This window comes from Phycodurus eques, chromosome 13 (genome assembly GCF_024500275.1).
Source record: "Phycodurus eques isolate BA_2022a chromosome 13, UOR_Pequ_1.1, whole genome shotgun sequence".
Lineage (NCBI taxonomy): Eukaryota > Metazoa > Chordata > Actinopteri > Syngnathiformes > Syngnathidae > Phycodurus > Phycodurus eques.
Genome location: NC_084537.1, coordinates 10,084,498 through 10,104,307, shown reverse-complemented (window position 1 = coordinate 10,104,307; position 19,810 = coordinate 10,084,498). Strand labels below are relative to the sequence as shown.

General features: G+C 40.3%; 1 protein-coding gene across 1 annotated transcript in view; it reads right to left on the bottom strand.

Annotated features, from left to right (window-relative positions):
• ephb3a (eph receptor B3a) overlaps positions 1-6,079 on the bottom strand; it is a 64,989-nt gene extending 58,910 nt beyond the window's left edge. Inside the window, exon 1 of the mRNA XM_061693733.1 lies at positions 5,726-6,079. Coding sequence (XP_061549717.1) covers positions 5,726-5,783 — 58 coding nt within the window. The 5' untranslated portion in view covers positions 5,784-6,079. The remainder of the gene's footprint in view (positions 1-5,725) is intronic.
• Between the last annotated feature and the right edge of the window lie 13,731 nt (positions 6,080-19,810).

The window sequence follows — 19,810 nt, the reverse complement described above, 5'->3', positions numbered from 1 at the left end:
AAAATTAAACGAGGGTGGACATTTCAGCAGGATAATGATTCAAAACATGCTGCCAAGGAAACTCCATTTGTTTCAAAGAAGAAAAAAATAAACTTGCTAGAATGGCCCAGCCAATCACCTGACTTGAATCCAAAAGAAAATCTTCGCCATACAGGAGGCGACTTGAAGCTGTCATTGCAATCAAAGGCTTTTGTACAAAGTATTAAATAAATACCAGTGGGCGTGTTCAATACCTTTTCCCAGTGTCATTTCACATTATTACACATACATTAATTTCTGATCTTATTTATTCTACTTTCTTTGTATGTATGGATTACTTGGGTTGTTCCCAATATTTGGTGAAATTTCTATGTCAATCGCACATTTGGAAATATATTTAGTGAGAACAATGGTGACGTGTTAAATATTTATTTCAGCTGCTGTATGGGTATTTATACAAACATACGAAACCAATGACTCCATATTACATATATTATCATATAAATATGACAGCCATGCATGAATAGAGTCAGGGGTTTGGTTAGAACAAAAGGCTAATTATTACGGTAATCAAAGCTTATTTTTTTCAAGAAAAAAAAATGTCTATGTTTCGAGAATAAATAAAAGCATTTCTTGTAGAATAAAAGGCAGTAATAAAGTTGTACTTTGGAAATTAATATCCTTTGTCTTATATGTCTTCCCTCATTAAACTATGACTTAAATACCTGCAACTTGGAAAACTAAGACAATGATTATTTTTATCACAATAAAATATTTGTTCGTGTAAAGATTTTTTCCTTGAAAAACTATGACTTTATTCTCATAATTTTGTAACTATTTTTCCCCCGAAAAAAAGAAATCTGGACATTTTTTTCTTTTTTCCTTTAACATTTGCTGACATTTTTTCTTGAACTAATGTTTTCTTGAATTTGTTCACATCACTCTACACTTTTTTTTCTCAAAAGTAGGCACTTTTTTTACAGTTTTTTTCTACATCATTATTCTTTCAAATTGTACCACTTTTTGTTTAAATACAACTTTATTCTCTCAACATTACCATTTTATTTTAAAAAATCTGAATTTGATCTACTGAAGATTCTTTTTTTCCATGAAAAATAGGAATTTGTTATCATCACTTTATAACTTTTTTTCTCAAAAATATGGGAAATCTTGGTGTACCCTTGGTGGTTGTTTTATTGCAGTTACAATTATGAGGGGGTTCTTGGAAACCCTGGACCTAAAAACTTCAAGAGCCCCTGCAGAGAGTCTCTAGTGTTACAAACATGACTGCACCAGCACTAGCCTTGCATGAATTTCTCTTTATTTTGGTGAAAAGAAAAAGTGTGATATCATACTTCTCTATCCACTCATAACAGATTTCCTTCATTTGCTCCAGAAACTGGTTCAGATCGTAAAAGACCCCATTTGTTCCAGAAAGCCTCCAACACCCCTTGTTAAAATTTACTACACCTTTGAGATAACCGCCACTCTTACTCATACCCCAAAACTCTCCCCTTCCCCCACACAAGTCACAGCCCATAAAACTGCAGCAGCAGTGGAGTTGCCCTCAGGTAAAAAAAAAGACAAAAAAAAAAAACAATGCTGCAGTTAGAACTTGCGAGAGTCACCACCAGTGGCATTTACTGTCTTTCTTCGTTTTCTTTTTTTTTTCTTTTTTTTTTTTTATTATTATTATGATCGCCAGAGCCAAAATGCCACACACCCATGAGTTGCAACACACTTTGGGAGCTCACACATGTTTTATTCACTTTGAGAAGAAGCGAGAGCATCATGAAAGCGAGGCCTCGTCTTACAACGCCGCCTCACTTGCCAACAAGCAAACATATGAAATATTAACCAGCAAATATTTGCATCGGTGATAAGAGCCATTAAAAAGGTATATTGTATATATTTTTTAAAATCAGTCTACTGCCGGGATCTGACGTATGAGCTCCGCTTGATCTCTGCTTGAGATTCTCTCTGATGGGAACACTTTGACACTTGATGAGGAGCTATCGTATGCCACCACTAAAGTCGACCTGATTTCATTTCGCTACTCAGCTGATTGTCCATTCATTTGCAGGTCAGCAAATTATTAAGGATATCGCCGCAAATCACCCTGCGTCCAAATGAATGGGTGATGATTATTTAATGGAAACGCTCAGGAGCGGCTGTCCCTCCACTTTATGAGCTTTTAAAAACAACTATATATTAAATGCTTAGCGCAAAATGAGAGTAATGCAACATAGAAATGCTATGTTTTATTGCAGTCTGTGAACTGCAGAGATGTGATTACACAAGCATCATCCAAGCAAAGCAGTTGCCAAGCTAAGAAAATAAAAAAGTGCTGAAATATAAGGAACACCAGACATGACCTGGAGAGAACAAATAAAATTGTGCCCACATTATGGCCATAACATCGACATAAAAGGCTAATTTGTGGCCATAAAACACGTATAATGTGCAAACAAAATACTAATTTGTGAGTTTAAAATCGTTCCCATGAAGAACTTGGACATCTGAGGAAACAAATGGGAGCGCAATGCCATTAGCCCAATAAAGAAAGTCCGCTCGATTTGCTCACCCATCTGTCCAGGACGGAGCCACACCTCCTTCGTGACCCCAACTTTGTAGTTCGTCTGCACATTACATCATTTGTATTTTATGGCCACAAATTGGTATTTTGTGCCCATGTTATGCGTATTTCGGGGCCACAAATTAATATTTGGTTGCCATAAGCTAATATTTTGTGGCAACAAGTATTTTGTGCACGCGTTAATCTTATTTTGTGGCCACAGTTTAGTATTGGCGGTCACAAATTAAGGTTTTGTGGCCAAAAATTAATATTTTTTTGCCACAACCTAGTATTTCATGGCCACAAAGTAGCAATTCGTGCGCACATTAAACCTACACTATGGCCACAAATTAGTATTTTTTAGCCCACAACTCAGTATTTCATTACCACAAATTGGTATTTTATATTTTGTCTGCATGCTAACCCTATTTCATAGCAGTAAATTAGTATTTCGTCCTCACGTTATACCTACTTTGTTGACACAAATGAGGTTTTGTGTACCTTTTACAATCACAAGTTAGTATTTTGTGGTCATAACTTCGGGCCCACAAATTATTTTTTTGTGCGCAAATGATGTCTATTAGGTGGCCACAAATTTGTATTTTTGCGCACAATACAAGTACTCTGTTGCCACAAATGAGTATTTTGTAATTATGTAATACCTATTTCTTGGCCATGACTTAGCATTTCGTGACCACAGTTTTGGATGGAAAAAAAAACATCCATGTCATCTCTGGGGCTTTGTAGAAATCTACTGAGGTACAAGTAAATAATGACATAGCTGAAAAAAGGCCACTCTCGCTTTTAAACCACCCTCTGATGATCTGCCCTTCGTGTTTATCCTCAGAGGACAAACACTAGTTAACCCCTAAGCCTTGAGTAAAAATCTTCCGCCGGCTTGGGAGAAAATGGGCCGATCATTTTGGTTGGAAAGCACATTGGGACTCAGGAGGGCCGGTGTGCCCGCTGCATTGATTTACTTACTGACACCAGAATTGATGAGGAATCACGCTGGCCACGCTCCAGCAGAAGCAGAATAGCTCAGAAGAGGAGGAGCTCGGGCGGGTATGGCGGAGAAGGCGAGTGGAGTTTTCCCTGGAGCACAGCAACACCACCCGGGTGGCGAAAACAACTCAAGCGACTGCGGCACACTTGTTAAACCACTGACCTTTAATTCACTATTGTCACCTATCATGTTTCACATGTACTGTATGTCCTGCTGGCTTTGAGGCGTGAGCAGTGAGGTGGGGGGGTGCACTCCCATTGATCCACTCTAGTCTGTGGTTTAAACCTCCGCAGCACGCTTCTATTTTACAGACATGTGAATTCACACTCTGGGGGGTGCGGTGGAGGGGTATCGGGCACCCTCACGTTCTCCTAGTGCTAGGGTTCTCAAACTGTTTGGGTCCAGGTTATGAGTACATTTAGCTCAAAAGGGTGAATACTATAATCCTAAAGGTGTAGGCAGTATAAATGCAGTAGTCTTAACACATCAGTCTGGAGTTTTGAGGCTAGCTATGTTTACTTGTTGAAAAAATCTTGCCAAGTCAAATCTTTCTGTTCTACGGCAGATAGATTTGCTTAAATTAAATAATATATTCCTCATTTCCTTACTTTCCGTGTTTTTTAAGACCAGTTTTTGTAAATATTTTTTTCCAAGGACCCCTTCATAATCCAAATGCCAAATTAAAAAGAATTACAATTTGTACCCCTCACTGCTATAGGAATTAAAAAGGAATTTATAGGATATAGGAATTTTTTCAAGAAAAAAATCTTTATAAGAATAAATTCAGATTTTTTTTTTTAGGGGGGGAAATGTATTTATTTAAGACCAAAAAAAACGGAATCTTTACAAGAACAAAAATGTAAAAAGTTGCCTATTTTCAGGGTGGGGGGGCATAAAGTGACACTAACATGTTAGTATTTGTCAAGAAAAAAAAGTAAATCTTTGGAAGACCAAATTTTGTACCGAAAAAAGGTAAAATAGTCGTAATCTTTAGAAAAAGCAAAGACAAAAATAAAAGCGTAAAAGTTGCCCATTTGCAGGATGAAAAAAGTCCTAAAGCAACGTTAAAAAGTTGGAATCTTTTGAAGAGCAAATTTTCAAGAGAAAAAAAATAGTAGTTCAAAGTAATGTTATCAGAGCAAAGTTGTATTTTTTAAGAAATAAAGTCCAAAGACATATTTTGGCTGGATAAAAAAAAAATAATCATAATAATTCTCTCACGAGAATAAAGCGGTATTTTTTTCAAGATAAAGTCATGATATTGTAATATTACGGTCAAAGTATAAAAAGGGAAGAAATGCATATTTTAACAACTGAATTACAAAAATACAACTTTATCTTTGTAATATTACGCCTTTTATTCTATATTCTCTCGAAAAAAAACACCTTTGTTCCTGAAAATAAATAAGACTATAGGTGTTGAAACAATTAGTCGACTCGTCGACGAGTCAACTTTTCAACTCTTTGGTTTTTGGCATCTCGTCTTCCATCTCATTGTAGTTGACTAAAAAATCTCAAGTCGTTCAACCTCTATTCTGTTGTAATACACCTTTAATTCGGGGGGGGGGTGAAAAGATTTTATTCACTCAACAATTTTAGATTTACTTTATGTGTTGATTTGTGACAATCTTATCAGAGCTTTTAATTGGCTCAAAGCTAAGGTAGCGAGAAGTAATTGGTTCATATGTCTGTTTTGTTGGCAAGCGGGTCCCCAAACGTAGGTATGCACTTTTTTTTTTTTTTTTTTTTTTTTTTAATGATACGACACAATAATATATTGCAAATCATTTTGTAGCTCCCCAAGTTACGGCTCACCATCCCCCGGGGGTCCTCGGACCCCAGTTTGCAAACCGCTGTGCCAGTGGGTGTGACTACAACAGGGACAATAGCAACAGGGCAGCCCTTGAGCCGCAATGCATGGGCATCAGCGCACAGCAATAGAATCATGCACTGAGTCTTTTCCTTTTTTTCCCCAGCCTTAAATGAGCCAAAGGCGAATGCATTGGTGGGTTGCCCTGAAACCACATACCCCAAAAAAAAAGAATAAGAATAAAAAATCTACTTTTCGTCTCTTGGGATTGCCATAGAACCAAATGCCAACATATCCATTGTTCTCGTTTGGTAGACAAAAAGTGGCAAATGTGGGGGGGAAAAATATAGCATACCTTCAACAGCCAGCACCATTGGCACGAGGAGGCTGCACACGCAAAGCAAGTAATCCATTGTCAGGAGCCAGGCTTTTGCAACATGAATAGAGACCCTCAGGATGGATGGATGGATGGATGGACGGACGGTGGCATCAAACAGTGATCACCGCTGCGGAGCTTTGTGTTCCTCGCTCACACCACCAAGGGCTCCTGCCGCCCCATTCCGGCATCATCCAAGTGTCTTTTGTTGTGTGTGTGTGTGTGTGTGTGTTTTAAATCCCCCTCTTACTCAGTCATGTCCCGTTATTCCAATGACTCCCGTTATTTGAATTCAGCATCTGACTACGGGCGTCTCTCTCTCTCTCTCTCTCTCTCTCTCTCTCTCTCTCTCTCTCTCTCTCTCTCTCTCTCTCTTGAGGGTGGCTGCTGTCGTCCCAACCCATGCGCACAGAATTGGGGGGGGGGGGGGGTAGGGGGGGAAAGACCCGCATCCGAAGACCTCCGGACCGGACCGGAGGTTGTGTGGAAGTCCACTTGGCATGAGCAACTGCGCTTAGCTGTTGCGCCTCCGTCGGGGGCTGTGCGTCGGAATGGCAACAGTGGGACCGACAGACAGAGGGGGCTCGGGAGAAGGGGAAGGGGACGCACTGGTTCCAAAAGAAGCTTGTGAACATGCAAGATCCGGTGACTTCTTTCAAAATAATAGTCTCAAGCTGCAACTAATGTAAAAAGAAAGAAGAAAGAAGAAAATATATCATTTTGATCTTCTTGTCAGTTGGTTCCATTCACCCTATTTTCTTTGCAAACATATTAATTGGACCTAATATTTAAAAAAAATGCTACAAATATTGTGGAATATTTAACACATATATTAACACAAACAAAAAAAATAGCTGGCAAGGCTTTAAAGTGTTTCAAATACTGTAATAATTCACCTTTACATGTTTTACTTTGATTGAAAATCCAGTTTAAAAGATAAAAATGAATTCAAAAGCCACTTGTTGCTTCCTAAACAAATCCGTGGCCCATGCTGTCACTGCAGCTCATCCTTTCTGTAAGAAAATGTGAGGCAAAACGAAAGTTTCATGCACTGATTTTATTTTGTTCATTTGCGTGACTATATTCAAAGATATGACCTATGATTGAGATTTGTTTCATGACAATAGAACGTCATGTTCCCATAACAAATTACAGTTTTAAATTCAGTAGCTGGAAAACAGGTTCACGTGCTTTGCTAAAGTCAAAGTTGGCTGGAACAAGTTTTGCTCCGACTAACCAATCAGAGGATGGGGGGGAAATGTTGCTGTCATCGAGGGAAGAAACAGCATCATAAAGAAACAACCATATTGATCATGTAGTTTGGGGCAGCACTGGTGATTCTGAAGGCCATGGGGACCTTAGATTGACATGGCAACATTGAAATCTGATTGGACCAAAGTCTAAGATCCACACACATACACTTACTTGAAGCAGTACAGCCAAGAAAAACGTTACACAATGAATGATTAAAATAATGTATCCATCCTTTCATCCACCCATCTCCAAAACACTGTTGTTGCCCCAGAGTAAGTAAGTGTTCTTACTGTCATCTGTATGTAGATGGCATGTCTTGAGGCAAAGATATACGCAATTCCTGTATCTTAGATTTTCTTTTCATGATTTCAACTTTTATTGTATTGTGGAAAACAGACCATATTTCAAAATAGGCACGGATCGTTCATAAATGGCTTTTCACTCTTGAAATACCCTCTCAATAAAAAAAGTAGTAAAAGACATTAGGAGAGCAAATAATCAGAATTAAGGACCATAGATGCCTTTACCATAAATGCCAGCTCAACCGCTTAGTCGACTGAGTTTTTAAATGAATGATGATTTAAAATGTTAACACCTTTTTGTAAAACTCAAATAAAAGTGTGCTGTTGCATCCTACACTGATGAGATGAAAAGAGAAATCGTCACTAAGGTAGTATGTTGTAATTTCTAGAATATGTACATGTATTGGGAAAAAAACGCAACGTAATAATACGAGCAAAAAATACGCAACGACATTAAATCCAGTGTCCCCAAACCTGTGTATTTCTTTTAAAAGGTAAATCTTCTTCCTCTCTTCATATTTTGCTTTATTTGACTGACCAAAGGATTATAAAATGTAAACCTTTTTGTATTGGTTGTTAAAGAGTTATCTGAGTCGAATATGAATAAGCTTTCATGTAGTATTTTATTATTATTATTATTCTTTACATACATTACCACTTGCTGAGTTCAGCATTTACACCATTACAAAGTTACTTTGTTCCATTAGTTGTGGGCAATTTCTTGTGAAACGTTCTTCCAGGACTGAGGGTAATTAAAAATGGGAGTCGCCCAAGGAGCAGCTGAAAATGACCTCATGCAGTGACGTCACACTCACCCAAAATCTGATGGTGTGTTTGCGTAGGGTAACACGGAGCTGTCACTGTAACTCCCCCTAGCCGCATTATTACATCAGCTCTTTTCTTTTGTAGTCAAAGAGGATATGTTCCCCTGGAAGTGTGCGTGGGTCTTGACAGAGGTGCCCGCGGGTGCTGCGGAGGAGGTTGAGCAGGTTTTGTTGCAGTCCGAGGGCGGCCGGCATCCCTTGCAGCATTTGTCCGTCCGAACAGCAGGCAGCAGGGTGTCAATCAATTGCTTGATTACATGGACCTGGGAGAGTGTCAATGTAAGCCTGGATAACAATGGACAGACAGCACCTCCCGCAGCTTATTGAGTGGCCTTTGAGGATGATACCACACAACAAAAACCCCATGCGGTTCCACTCACATCATTTGGGTGTACATGCAAATTACAGTAAATTAATCACAATAAAGGTATCCAAATGAAGCCCAGGAAATAGACAGTGAAGCCCCACAGAGTTGAAGCAGAGTGGCTCCTACTTACAAGAGCGCCATTAGATCATGTCTGACCTTTATAGTGTCTGTCACTGTCAGAGGGGGCTGTTTTGTGCTCAGGCCAAATTAACAAAAATATTACTTTGGCGCCATCCGGTGGCATCTTAGTGCCAAGGAACAATGTTGAGGTGAGTCGAGGAACTTCATTTAGACGAAAGTAGTGCTTTACCGCAATCTTGCGGCATTTTGGTGCCGAGAAACTATGTTGAAGTGCGTTGAGGTGCTTCATTTGGACAAATTAGTGCTTTCTCGCTATCTTGTGGCATATTGGTGCTAAGGAACTACACTGAGGTGATGTGAGAAGATTCATGTAATGCTTTGGCAGCATCTTGTGGCATCTTGGTGCCAAGGAACAATTTTGAAGTGAGTTGAGGAGCTTCATTTAACAAAAGTAGCACTTTGTCGCCATCTTCTGGCCTGCTGGTGCCAATGAACTAAGATGAAGTGAGGTGTGGAGCTTTATGTAGTGTTTTGGCACCTTCTTGTGGTATGCTGGTCCCAAGGAACTGTGTTGACGTGAGTTGCAGAACTTCTTTTTGTTGTAAGTAGTGCTTTGACACCATTTTGTGGCATCTTGGCGCCAAGGAGCTATGTTGAAATGAGTTGAGGCGCTTCATTTAAATCAGTGGTGTCAAATTCATTTTTTTCTACAGGCCACACTGTAGTTATGGTTTCCTTTAGAGGGTCGTCATGACTGTGAAACCATATAAATGTATAATCACATTATTACATGCAGTAAATACACAAAAATATGGATAACTACTTTTGAAATATGAAGTCAAGGAAATCAGTTTGTTCAACTATTCCCTTTATTTTAAAGAGTGGCTTCGTCACAAAAAAATGGTTGCAATCTCAACGTTATTCATTTTGGAACAGATTTTTAGCATGAAACATGAACAAGATGCACATGATTTGCTTTCCCGGGTCACATAAAATGATATGGTGGGCCACATCACGCCCCCAGGCCTTGATTTTGACACCCGTGATTTAGATGAAAATAGTGCTTTGCTGCCATTTTGTGGCGTTGTAGTGTCAAGGAACCATGTTGAGGTGAGGAGATCATATAGTTCTTTGGCACCATCTCATGGCATCTTGGTGCCAAGAAACTATGTTGAAGTCAGTCAAGGAGTTTATATTAGACAAAAGTAGCACTTTGCCGCCATCCTGTGGCATCTGGGTGTGAAGACGCTATGTTAAAGTGAGTTGACGAGCTTCATTTAGACCACAGTAGGGCTTTGCCGCCATCTTGTGGCACCTTGGTGCCAAGGAACTACCGTAATTTCTCGTGTATAATGCGCATTCCTCCCCCCCGGTACATCAAGAAAGAGGAAGCAAACATCCGCAAAACTGCTTCAATAAGGAAGCGAAACGTGTGGTAACTCCGCGTAATAAGAGACGGGGTTATGTCCTTGTACGGGGGAATTTTGAAGCAAAAGTAAAAACAAAGACAACAACTACCCATCACCATGTTTTTCTCCAAGGTAAAACCCCAGCGACACCATCAGAGCCTCCGGCAGAAGAGTCTCCGAGTGAACCTAAAGCCTCTACGAGTCAAGCGAGACCCTCTCCTCCGCCACCAACGCAAGCCTCTTCGCCTCTCTCAGAAGGCAATGTTGATGAATGTTAATTACTGTATAAGGTTTTATTATTAAAGATTTAAGTCAATACATGTACTGTTGTAATATTTGTCTCAAATATGTAAAGTATAAATACTGTTTACATATTTTAAACATTCTGGTACCCACATACACATTAAAAAAAAAAATCCTACTTTGCGGTTTTTCACCTTTCGCAGGGGGTTATGGTCCCCATTAACCGCGAAAAACGAGGGAACACTGTATTGTTTTTTTTTAAATATGACTGATGACTGAACAACCACCATCATTAATTTCTTTTTGGTTATGTTTTGTTTAATGATAATGCTTTTCTGAAATGCTTGACAGTCTAATTTGAATCCCATTAAAATAAAATTTTATGTGTTTCGCCTGGTCCTTCATCTTTTCTTTAAAGAATTGTACCCATCTTACAAATTCTGCCTGGGTAATCAAACATATGAGCACAACTGTGTGTTTTCTAATTTACTAAATAAAAGTAGGGTTGTGAATTTCAAAATAAGAGCAAGTAAATTTAAAAAAGGATTAAGTGTTCAAACCAAGTGATTAACTTCAGAATAATTCTTTGGGGGAAAAAAACTAACAAAATACAGATAATACTTCATGTTTTGATCATATGGGCAGAAGCAAAATCATGCGTTGTAAAAATGCATTATACATAGGGAGAAGGGTTTTCCAGAATTTTGAGGTCAACTTTGGGGGTGCGTATTATAAATGGCTGCACATTATACACGAGAAATTACGGTATGTTGAATTTAGTTGAGGAGCTTAATTTAGACCAAGTAGTGCTTTACCACTATTATACAGCATCATGATGCCAATTAACTATGTTGAAGTGAGTTGAGGAGCTTCATTTGGATGAAACAACATTTTGTGGCATCTATTGACATCTACACGTGTCAATTTGTTGATTTTTTATTTTCAAGACAGGGCTTGGCTCCTATCCGCCGCAAATAGTATAGTATAGTATAGTATAGTATAGTATACAGTATAATACAGTACAGTACAGTGTGTGGATATGTGGGTGAGAGGGTGTAGCTCTAAAAGCTGAAGCACAAGGCTCCCCTTCACAACCACCAATTCATCAATCTGTACTCCCCACTGCTTTTTCAGTCCCACCATTCCTCCCCACCAGAATCCTCCCCTCTTCCCGAACCCACCTCCACCCACACACAAACACACACACGCACTCACACAAAATATCCTAAATTTAAGATCCCCCACATCGTCATCCCCCTCTCCCGCTTCTTTTATCCCACGCCCCCCCCCTCTCCCCCCCCCATCCTTTTGGCTTTAGCAATTCTACCACCCTGATCCCCTCCGCCCTCCAACTCTCTTTTGTCCCCCCAGCTTTGTGCACTAATTAACTACAGTTCAGTTCCCAGCAGGGTTGGGTCAGCCCACACTGTTGGGGGACATGATTGACAGCTCCCTTTAGCCAGCCGCACTCAAACAGAGAAAAAGAACACACTGTCCTTCTCGTACAGTTGCCCCGTCAGTCATTAAGAGCAGGTAAATAAGGACATGGGAACAAACAGACACCAGAGGCTCGACTACTCTGATTTGTATATGCAAGAAATATGCTTTCTTGGCACAGCCTGTTTGTTGATGTGTTTTCCTGGAGGGTCCTGTGAGAATAACTTTTTTTTTCTGACTAAATTTACAAAACTTGCTTGAAGTAATCCCTGGCAGAGTCCTTAAATAATCTCAATGTTTTAACATATACCGTATTGGGAGGCATGCTAATGGGCTAAAAGTATATATATATATATATATATATATATATATTTTTTTTTTTTTTTTTTTAATATATATATATATACATACTCTTTTTTCAACTTATATGTTAGATATTGAGACAAATCTGATCAGAAGATTTGACAAAGATTTAAGATGGCTAAGATGTCAAATAAAACATTCTATATTGTACATTTCAGTTGCAAAACGTGTTATGAAAACCAGTGTTTCCCAACCTTTATTGAGCCAAGGCACAAACTGTATTTTACAATGGAAAAATCACATGGTGCCACTGACCAAAATGTCACATATTTGTTTTTTTAAACTATCCTGTTGTTCGCTGACAAAACTCCTATTTGCTGTTTTTGTGCTTAGGAGAAATAATAATATTGCTCTGGTGGCACCAGAGCAAAGGTAGTTTAAGTGAGCTGAGGAGTTTAATTTAGACATGCAGTAAGTAGCACTTTTCGCCATCTTGTTTGCTAGCTTGCTACAGCCCACGGTTAATGTGATGACCACACAAACGCACGCTAGCTAACTTCGCTTAATAGCACTAAGCTTTAACTACTCCACTGAAATAAACTAAATAAAAAGAGAATCAAATTGAAATAAATCCATCCATCCATCCATCCATTTTCTGTACTGCTTCTCCTCACTAGGGTCGCGGGCGCGCTGGAGCTTATCCCAGCTATCTTCGGGCAAGAGCCAGGGTACACCCTGAACTTGTTGCCAGCCAATCGCAGGGCACATAGAAACAAACAACCATTCGCATTCACATTCACACCTACGGGCAATTTAGAGTCTTCAATTAATCTACCATGCATGTTTTTGGAATGTGGCAGGAAACAGAGAAAACCCACGCAGGCACGGGGAGAACATGCAAACTCCACACAGGCGGGGCTGGGATTTGAACCCCGGTCCTCAGAAATGTGAGGCAGATCTTCTAACCAGTCGTTCACCGTGCTGCAAAATCTAAATAAATGAAAACATAAAATTGTATCCACTCGCTTTTTAAAAAATACTTTCACTTCTAATTCTTGAGTACATTTAATTAAACAAAATTTCCTTTGATACAGTACTTAAATGCAGCAAATGACAGCTACGACTTTTACTCAAGTAATATTCTACAAGGTGACTTTACATTTTTTCCAAAGTTACTTTCTGTTAAGATACTGGCACTTTCATCGCTTTGAGTTACTTTATGGAAGACTGATTTTACCATGGTCCTCAGTCAGAAAAGGGTGGCGTGCCCTCTCCAGGTCAAGGATGAGATGCTGCCACAAGTGGAGGAGTTCAGGTATCTTGGGGTCTTGTTCACGAGTGAGAGAAGAATGGAACGGGAGATCGACAGGCGGATGGATCGGTGCAGCGTCTGCAGTGATGCTGACTTTGTATCGGTCCATTGTGGTAAAGAAGGCGCTAAGCCGAAAAGCGAAGCTCTCGATTTACCGGTCGATCTACGTTCCTACCCTCACCTATGGTCACGAGCTGTGGGTCATGACCAAAACAACAAGATCCCGGATACAAGCGGCCAAAATGAGTTTCCTCCGTAGGGTGTCCGGGCTCTCCCTTAGAGATAGGGTGAGAAGCTCGGTCATCCGGGAGGATCTCAGAGTAGAGGCGCTGCTCCTTCACATCGAGAGGAGCCAGATGAGGTGGCTGGGGCATCTGATTCGGATGCCTCCCGGACATCCCGGTGAGGTGTTCCGGGCATGTCGACACCGGGGACGACCCAGGACGCACTGGAGAGACTACGTCCTTCGGCTGGCCTGGGAACGCCTCGGGATCCCCCCGGAAGAGCTGGATGAAGTGGCTGGGGAGAGGGAAGTCCGGGCGTCCCTGCTAAAGCTACTGCCCCCGCGACCCGACCTCGGATAAGCGGTAGAAAATGGATGGATGGATGGATGGATGGTTTTACATTGGTATTATTCTTTTGTTTGTCTGTCATTTTCATAGTCAGTGGGTTGTTAGACTGACTTTTATTCCCTCAACTTCCTTTCAGAAACTATTTGGACTTGTTCAAAGCTTTAGTGACTGTTTTTTTTTTTGCTGTTAGTTTTCCAACCAGTGCCCTCGTATGACAATTTCTTCTGGAGGAACATAACAAAAGCTATAATTGCGTTGTATAAATTGCAACAGGTGGATACACAGGTTAATTGTACCTTCTGCCATTTAATGGAAGATAATGTAATTATTCTCCCTGACACTATATTGTACGTTGCTGGCATAGACCGACAAAGATACAATTTTTGTAGTAAATAAAACAGAATTTCTGGACCAATTGAGTGAAATTGGATATTTTCATTCTTCATATTTCAGAATCACTGCACTAGTATACCATGCTACCAACCTATAAACACACCAACCAAGCTTGTTGTTAAAAACACAAATACAGGACAACAAAACCAATCAAACCTGCAAGATTCTAACAGAAGTTCATCCACACTGTGTCTTTAGGTGTCATCTCTGACTCTTAGAACCAGAGCAAAAGGTACCAATAAATAAATAAATAAATAAGGTGTAGACTGAACTGCAATTCTGTGAGTTTGAGCAGGTTTTGTGCCTTAGTTGTCGTTTTGACACATGTGGAAAATAAAGGGAATTGCTGCAACTGGAGACTCATCCCATCTGGCTCCAGATGGCAAGTCAGTTCTTGGCTCTCAGGGGGTTTAAAGCCCGTATTTTAAAAGAGCAAGACAAGAAGCCATGGATAGAGGCCGAGGAAATGAAAAGTAGCTCTGTGGGGCGTTAGTGTTAATCCGACAAGAAGGGGCTGACTGAATATCTCCAAAAAGCCGCGAACTGTAAACTACTCGTGAATTATGGAGTCAGCCCGGCTACCCACACTGAGTCTATGTGGAGGATAAACAACGCGCGAGCACCGACGTGCATGTTGTGCTTGTGCAGCTGCAATTCTGCCATTAATCTTAAATGAGTGTTCCTCCTCATGTTTTACACGAGGGTTCCATGTGTTTCCAAACCACGCGTGTAAAAATGAAATATATAACAATGAGTGTTTCTGCTGGCCACATAATCAGTGGTGATGTGAGATTTTGCTTTACTGAGACATTTCGTAAAATTCCTTATTAGTGAAGAAATCTTTAGTGAAGAAATCTGAGGAAAACCAAAGTACTGGGCATATTTGTTGATGGGATGTATTTATCTATTTGAGCCTTTATTTCACCTGGTAAGGCAATTAAGAACAGGTTCGCATTTGCAATGCTGACAGGAGAGTAAAACAAAGCAAAAATAAAAGCAAATAAAAAAAATCACTTACTTTTTAAAAGATGATTTTGGGAAGACTGAAGTGAGTTTTCTTATTTGTTGCAGAGTATTCTAGTCATTTGGGGCAGAAAATTGATAGATCGCCCAAAAGAAGTGTTGAGTGGGAATAAAGAGGTCAATAAAATTGCTAAAACGGAGAGTGCAGGTAGTGGTATGCATGGTGAGCAGAGAGTGATGATACAGGAGGGTTTGATCTTGCCAATGAGTGTGAAAAAGAAAGCTTGTAAATTGACAAAAAGTCACATTTTTACAGATGACAAATGTTTAAAAAAGAAGAAAATGATCATTGTGATTTAGAATAGTTCTACATCGCTGCAATCTACAATCACTATTAAAAAAAATCCGATAAACGGCTCGGAAAATGAATGAATGAAGGTTTATTAATACCGCTCTAAAAATGTTAGTGAACTCAGTATTTTGATCCTTTACAGTCGTCCCTCGATTATGTTCCACAACGCTCCTGTTGACTGGGTAAGCCGTTAGCCAATTTGCGTGTTGAGTTACTCGGCTTCATTGTGGCCCTGCAGCTAGTGTATGAATGTGCTTTTACATGTTTATTTGTTAACCGTTTGTTTATTAAAGTGATTGAAAGTGCACGGGCAGCTGTGTCTATCCCAAATGATCCCAAACTTTGGACATTCTCTGACCTTTACGCACTATTTTCCCCTGGCCTGTGCTTATTGCTACGTGAGTCTGCAGTAACACTCATCCGTTGGGAAATATGCTAATCGCAAAATCCCGCAATATAGTGAAAAATCAGTGTTAGAAAACTAGATACATGCAATTTACAGTACAGTACTTTGAGACGACGAAAAGAGAACAGCGAAATCGCGAGGGATGACTTGGATCTCATTAGATCGTGCAGGCGGCACGGTGGCCGACTGGTTAGAGCGTCAGCCTCACAGTTCTGAGGACCTGGGTTCAATCCCCGGCCCCGCCTGTGTGGAGTTAGAATGTTCTCCCCGTGCCCGCGTGGGTTTTCTCCGGGCACTCCGGTTTCCTCCCACATCCCAAAAACATGCAATAATTGGAGACTCTAAATTGCCCGTAGGCATGACTGTGAGTGAGAATGGTTGTTTGTTCCTATGTGCCCTGCGATTGGCTGGCAACCAGCTCAGGGTGTACCCCACCTCCTGTCCGATGACAGCTGGGGTAGGCTCCAGCACGCCTGTGACCCTAGTGAGGAGAAGCGGCTCAGAAAATGGATGGATGGATGGATAGATCGTGCAGGCCTTTCTTTGCGAGTAGACATAAAGCAGATATAGTTGAGCCCAAAATTATTCATACACTTGCTCAATTTTTCAAGTTTTGTTAGAGGGAGATGTGTGGGTGTTGAAACACACACATCTCCCTCGACTGCGAACCCCCTCGTAAGCAGCACTCCAGCGTATTCAGCAACCAGCCCCAATTTGCATATTTCTGGTCCATAGCAGATGTTTTGCCTTTTGCTTCTTATTGGATCTCCAGTGGTGGCAAAAGTACTCGCGCTCTGTAGGCCTACTTAAGAAGTAAAGAAAAAGTAAGGATTCAACTCCTTTACATCAGCCTAAAAGTAAAACAAAACAAACAAACAAAAACTGTCAATGCCTGTTTTTATAATTTGATACAATGCGGAGGAAGAAAATGCATTAAAAAATGTTTTATGTTATTTAGCTCTTTTATTAACTTGCATTGTGCTCATACTGAAAAGAAAAACTAATTAGTGGGCAGCCGTCGAAATGTCCTATATGATCAAAACTAAATAGCTAACAAACAATGTTCAATTAACTAATGATAGCGAGTGAACAATTACACCTTACCTGTATGTTATTATTTTTTATTTTAGACAGAGAATTCTTAAATGCCTGAAGCTGGTGGTTTTCAGGCTGTCACATGACAACGCATTTGCCACAAACACAGACAACATCAACAATTTCTCTTAAGGGGGAAGCTAAAAAAACAAAAACTCAACTCACTTTTTTGCAGTTAAAACTGTCAGCATGAACTGACAGTAGTACATGAGTGAAATGTTCTATGAAAACAATCAACCCTCGCTGGCCCCATCTTGTACCCCAATGAGATTTTTAAGAAACAACCATGCCTGAAGAAGAACAACCAATCAGAGACAGAAGGCGTGACCAACGAGGTGTCAGTAAGCAACCGTGCACTCGCGCTGACTCGTTGAAACTTGAGCTTCAGGGGCTTTGCTGAAACGGAATGGCGGAATATCCATTCCGCCATATATATATATATATATATATATATATATATATATATATATATATATATATAAAACCAGAAAATGAGAAAAAATGCCCTTGTTTGCCAACAACTGGCAGTACTTAAGTCTAGCAAACAGAAGCAGAGCAAACCCCAGGCAGCTGAGAAAATTCAGAAGTACCATCTTCTGGTCCCTCGCAGACTGAGCCACTGCCAGCCCCAATAGCTATTCCGCCCGAAAGATTTCTCATCACTCTGCATAAATTTTAATATATGTCACTGTGTCTGGGTTCATTTGTTAACGAGGCTGAAACAAACCCTCCTTAAACTAGACGTGGAAAAAAGTGCGAGGGTGGCGTTTTGCGTCGCAGGATGGTAAAGTAATGATTCGTGATTATGCTCTGACAGGGAGTTGGTTGTTCAAAGGTGCCAAAGGGCACAGACACTGCTGGGCTCTTCACAGTGGCTTGTCAGCGTGTTGCTCTGCGCACGCCGCGGTGATGGGGTATGATTTGGATGTGTTTATCTCATGGAAATGACTGTTTGTCATGAAGCTATTATGAGTACCACTGGCAGCACCCTGAAGTACCAGCTGCACTTCCTCTGACTTGCAAACTTTCAGTTTTAATCAGCCAAAACTGTCACTTGTGTAACCCTTACATAGTGATCGGGTCAAATTCAATCGGTTTTGACATTTCACAGCAATAATAAGTATCCTAAATGTCAATCTTTCACCCTGAAATGAGATGATTTTTCTGAAAGTGACCCATAATACACAAAAATGAAAATGTAAAAATGCTTTTTATACAGGTGCTACAAAGATCAGATATAGCCTACTGTAGGTCATATTTGACCCATGTCTACTCAAATCGATTTTTAGATTGAAATGTGTGTGTTAAATCAAGGAAAATGGTGGTAATGGTGCGTATCTGGAAAATGCGAAACTTTATATTTCAAAAATGTTTTTATCATTTTTATGGGACAGTGGTAACTGAGTTGAAGAGGGAGCTTGAACCTGTCTATGGCAGTGATTCCCAACCAGTGTGCTAGGGCACATTAGTGTGCAGTGAGCGCTCTTCGGGTGTGCCGTGGGAAATTATAAAACTTTACTTAATTGCTCCAAAAAAAATATTCTTATTCATCTATTTATGCCAGCGAGGCATGGAGAGAGACAGAACAAAGAAATGCTCTTCTATTAGATGGCAGTAAGTACATACAGTAATTAATGTATCCCCTTTTTGTGACATTTTTGTTTGTTGGATTGACCTAAGAGTTTTCAATTGTAAAATGTGCCTTGGCTCCATAAAGTTTGGAAATCACTGGTCTATGGTACCACCATATTTGCACAGGTCTCCGCACAAATATGCATCTGCTTCTCTTTTAAAGGTCATGGGGGAATCTTTTAGAATTTTTCAGATACGACCTGTCGTTCGGCCGCTTTTTTTCTTTGACTTGCGTGCAAACAATTGACCTACATGCATGCTGTATGGTGGCAGTGAACGCAATTCAAGTCACTTCACAACAAGCAGCAGTTTGGCAGATCATGAACATCCAGCCATCCATTTTCTGTACCGCCTCTCTTCACTAGGGTCGCGGGCGTGCTGGAGCCTATCCCAGCTATCTTCGGGCGAGACGTGGGGTACATCCTGAACTGGTCGCCAGCCAATCGTAGGGCACATAGAAACAAACAACCGTTCACACTCACATTCACACCTACGGGCAATTTAGAGTACAATTAACCGATCAGGCATGTTTTCGGGATGTGGGAGGAAAACGGAGTACCTGGAGAAAACCAACGCGGGCATGGGGAGAACATGCAAACTACACACAGGCGAGGCCGGGATTTGAACCCCAGTCCTCAGAACTGTGAGGCAGATGTGCTAACCAGTCGCCCACCGTGCCGCCAGATCATGAACAATTCTTTCAAAAAGAGACTTCAAGCTATTTTATTTCCACTCAGTTGAAGTGTCCTATCTTAATGCAAACACATAATGGGGAACGTTATAGACAGGCTAACGAATAGCAGCTGAGTCGCATTGTCGCTGTTCAAGCTGTTTTGGCCATTCCCACTTGATGTTTAAACAAATTAAAGAAAGTTACATGTATTTAACTAATCCACGTAATTTACTTCGTCTGCTATCTTAATGCTAACACACATTTCAAAATGTCATCGTTGGGGTAACAAAACGAGTACCGTACTGGTAACAAAACTAGTACCGATGTTGCAATAGTTTATGTTGCCCTTTAAGCAACGGATATTTGAACACGGACAGTAGAGCAACACATTTAGCCGATTTTATAAACATACTCACGGGCATATATTATTTTTCCTCTGCGAAGAA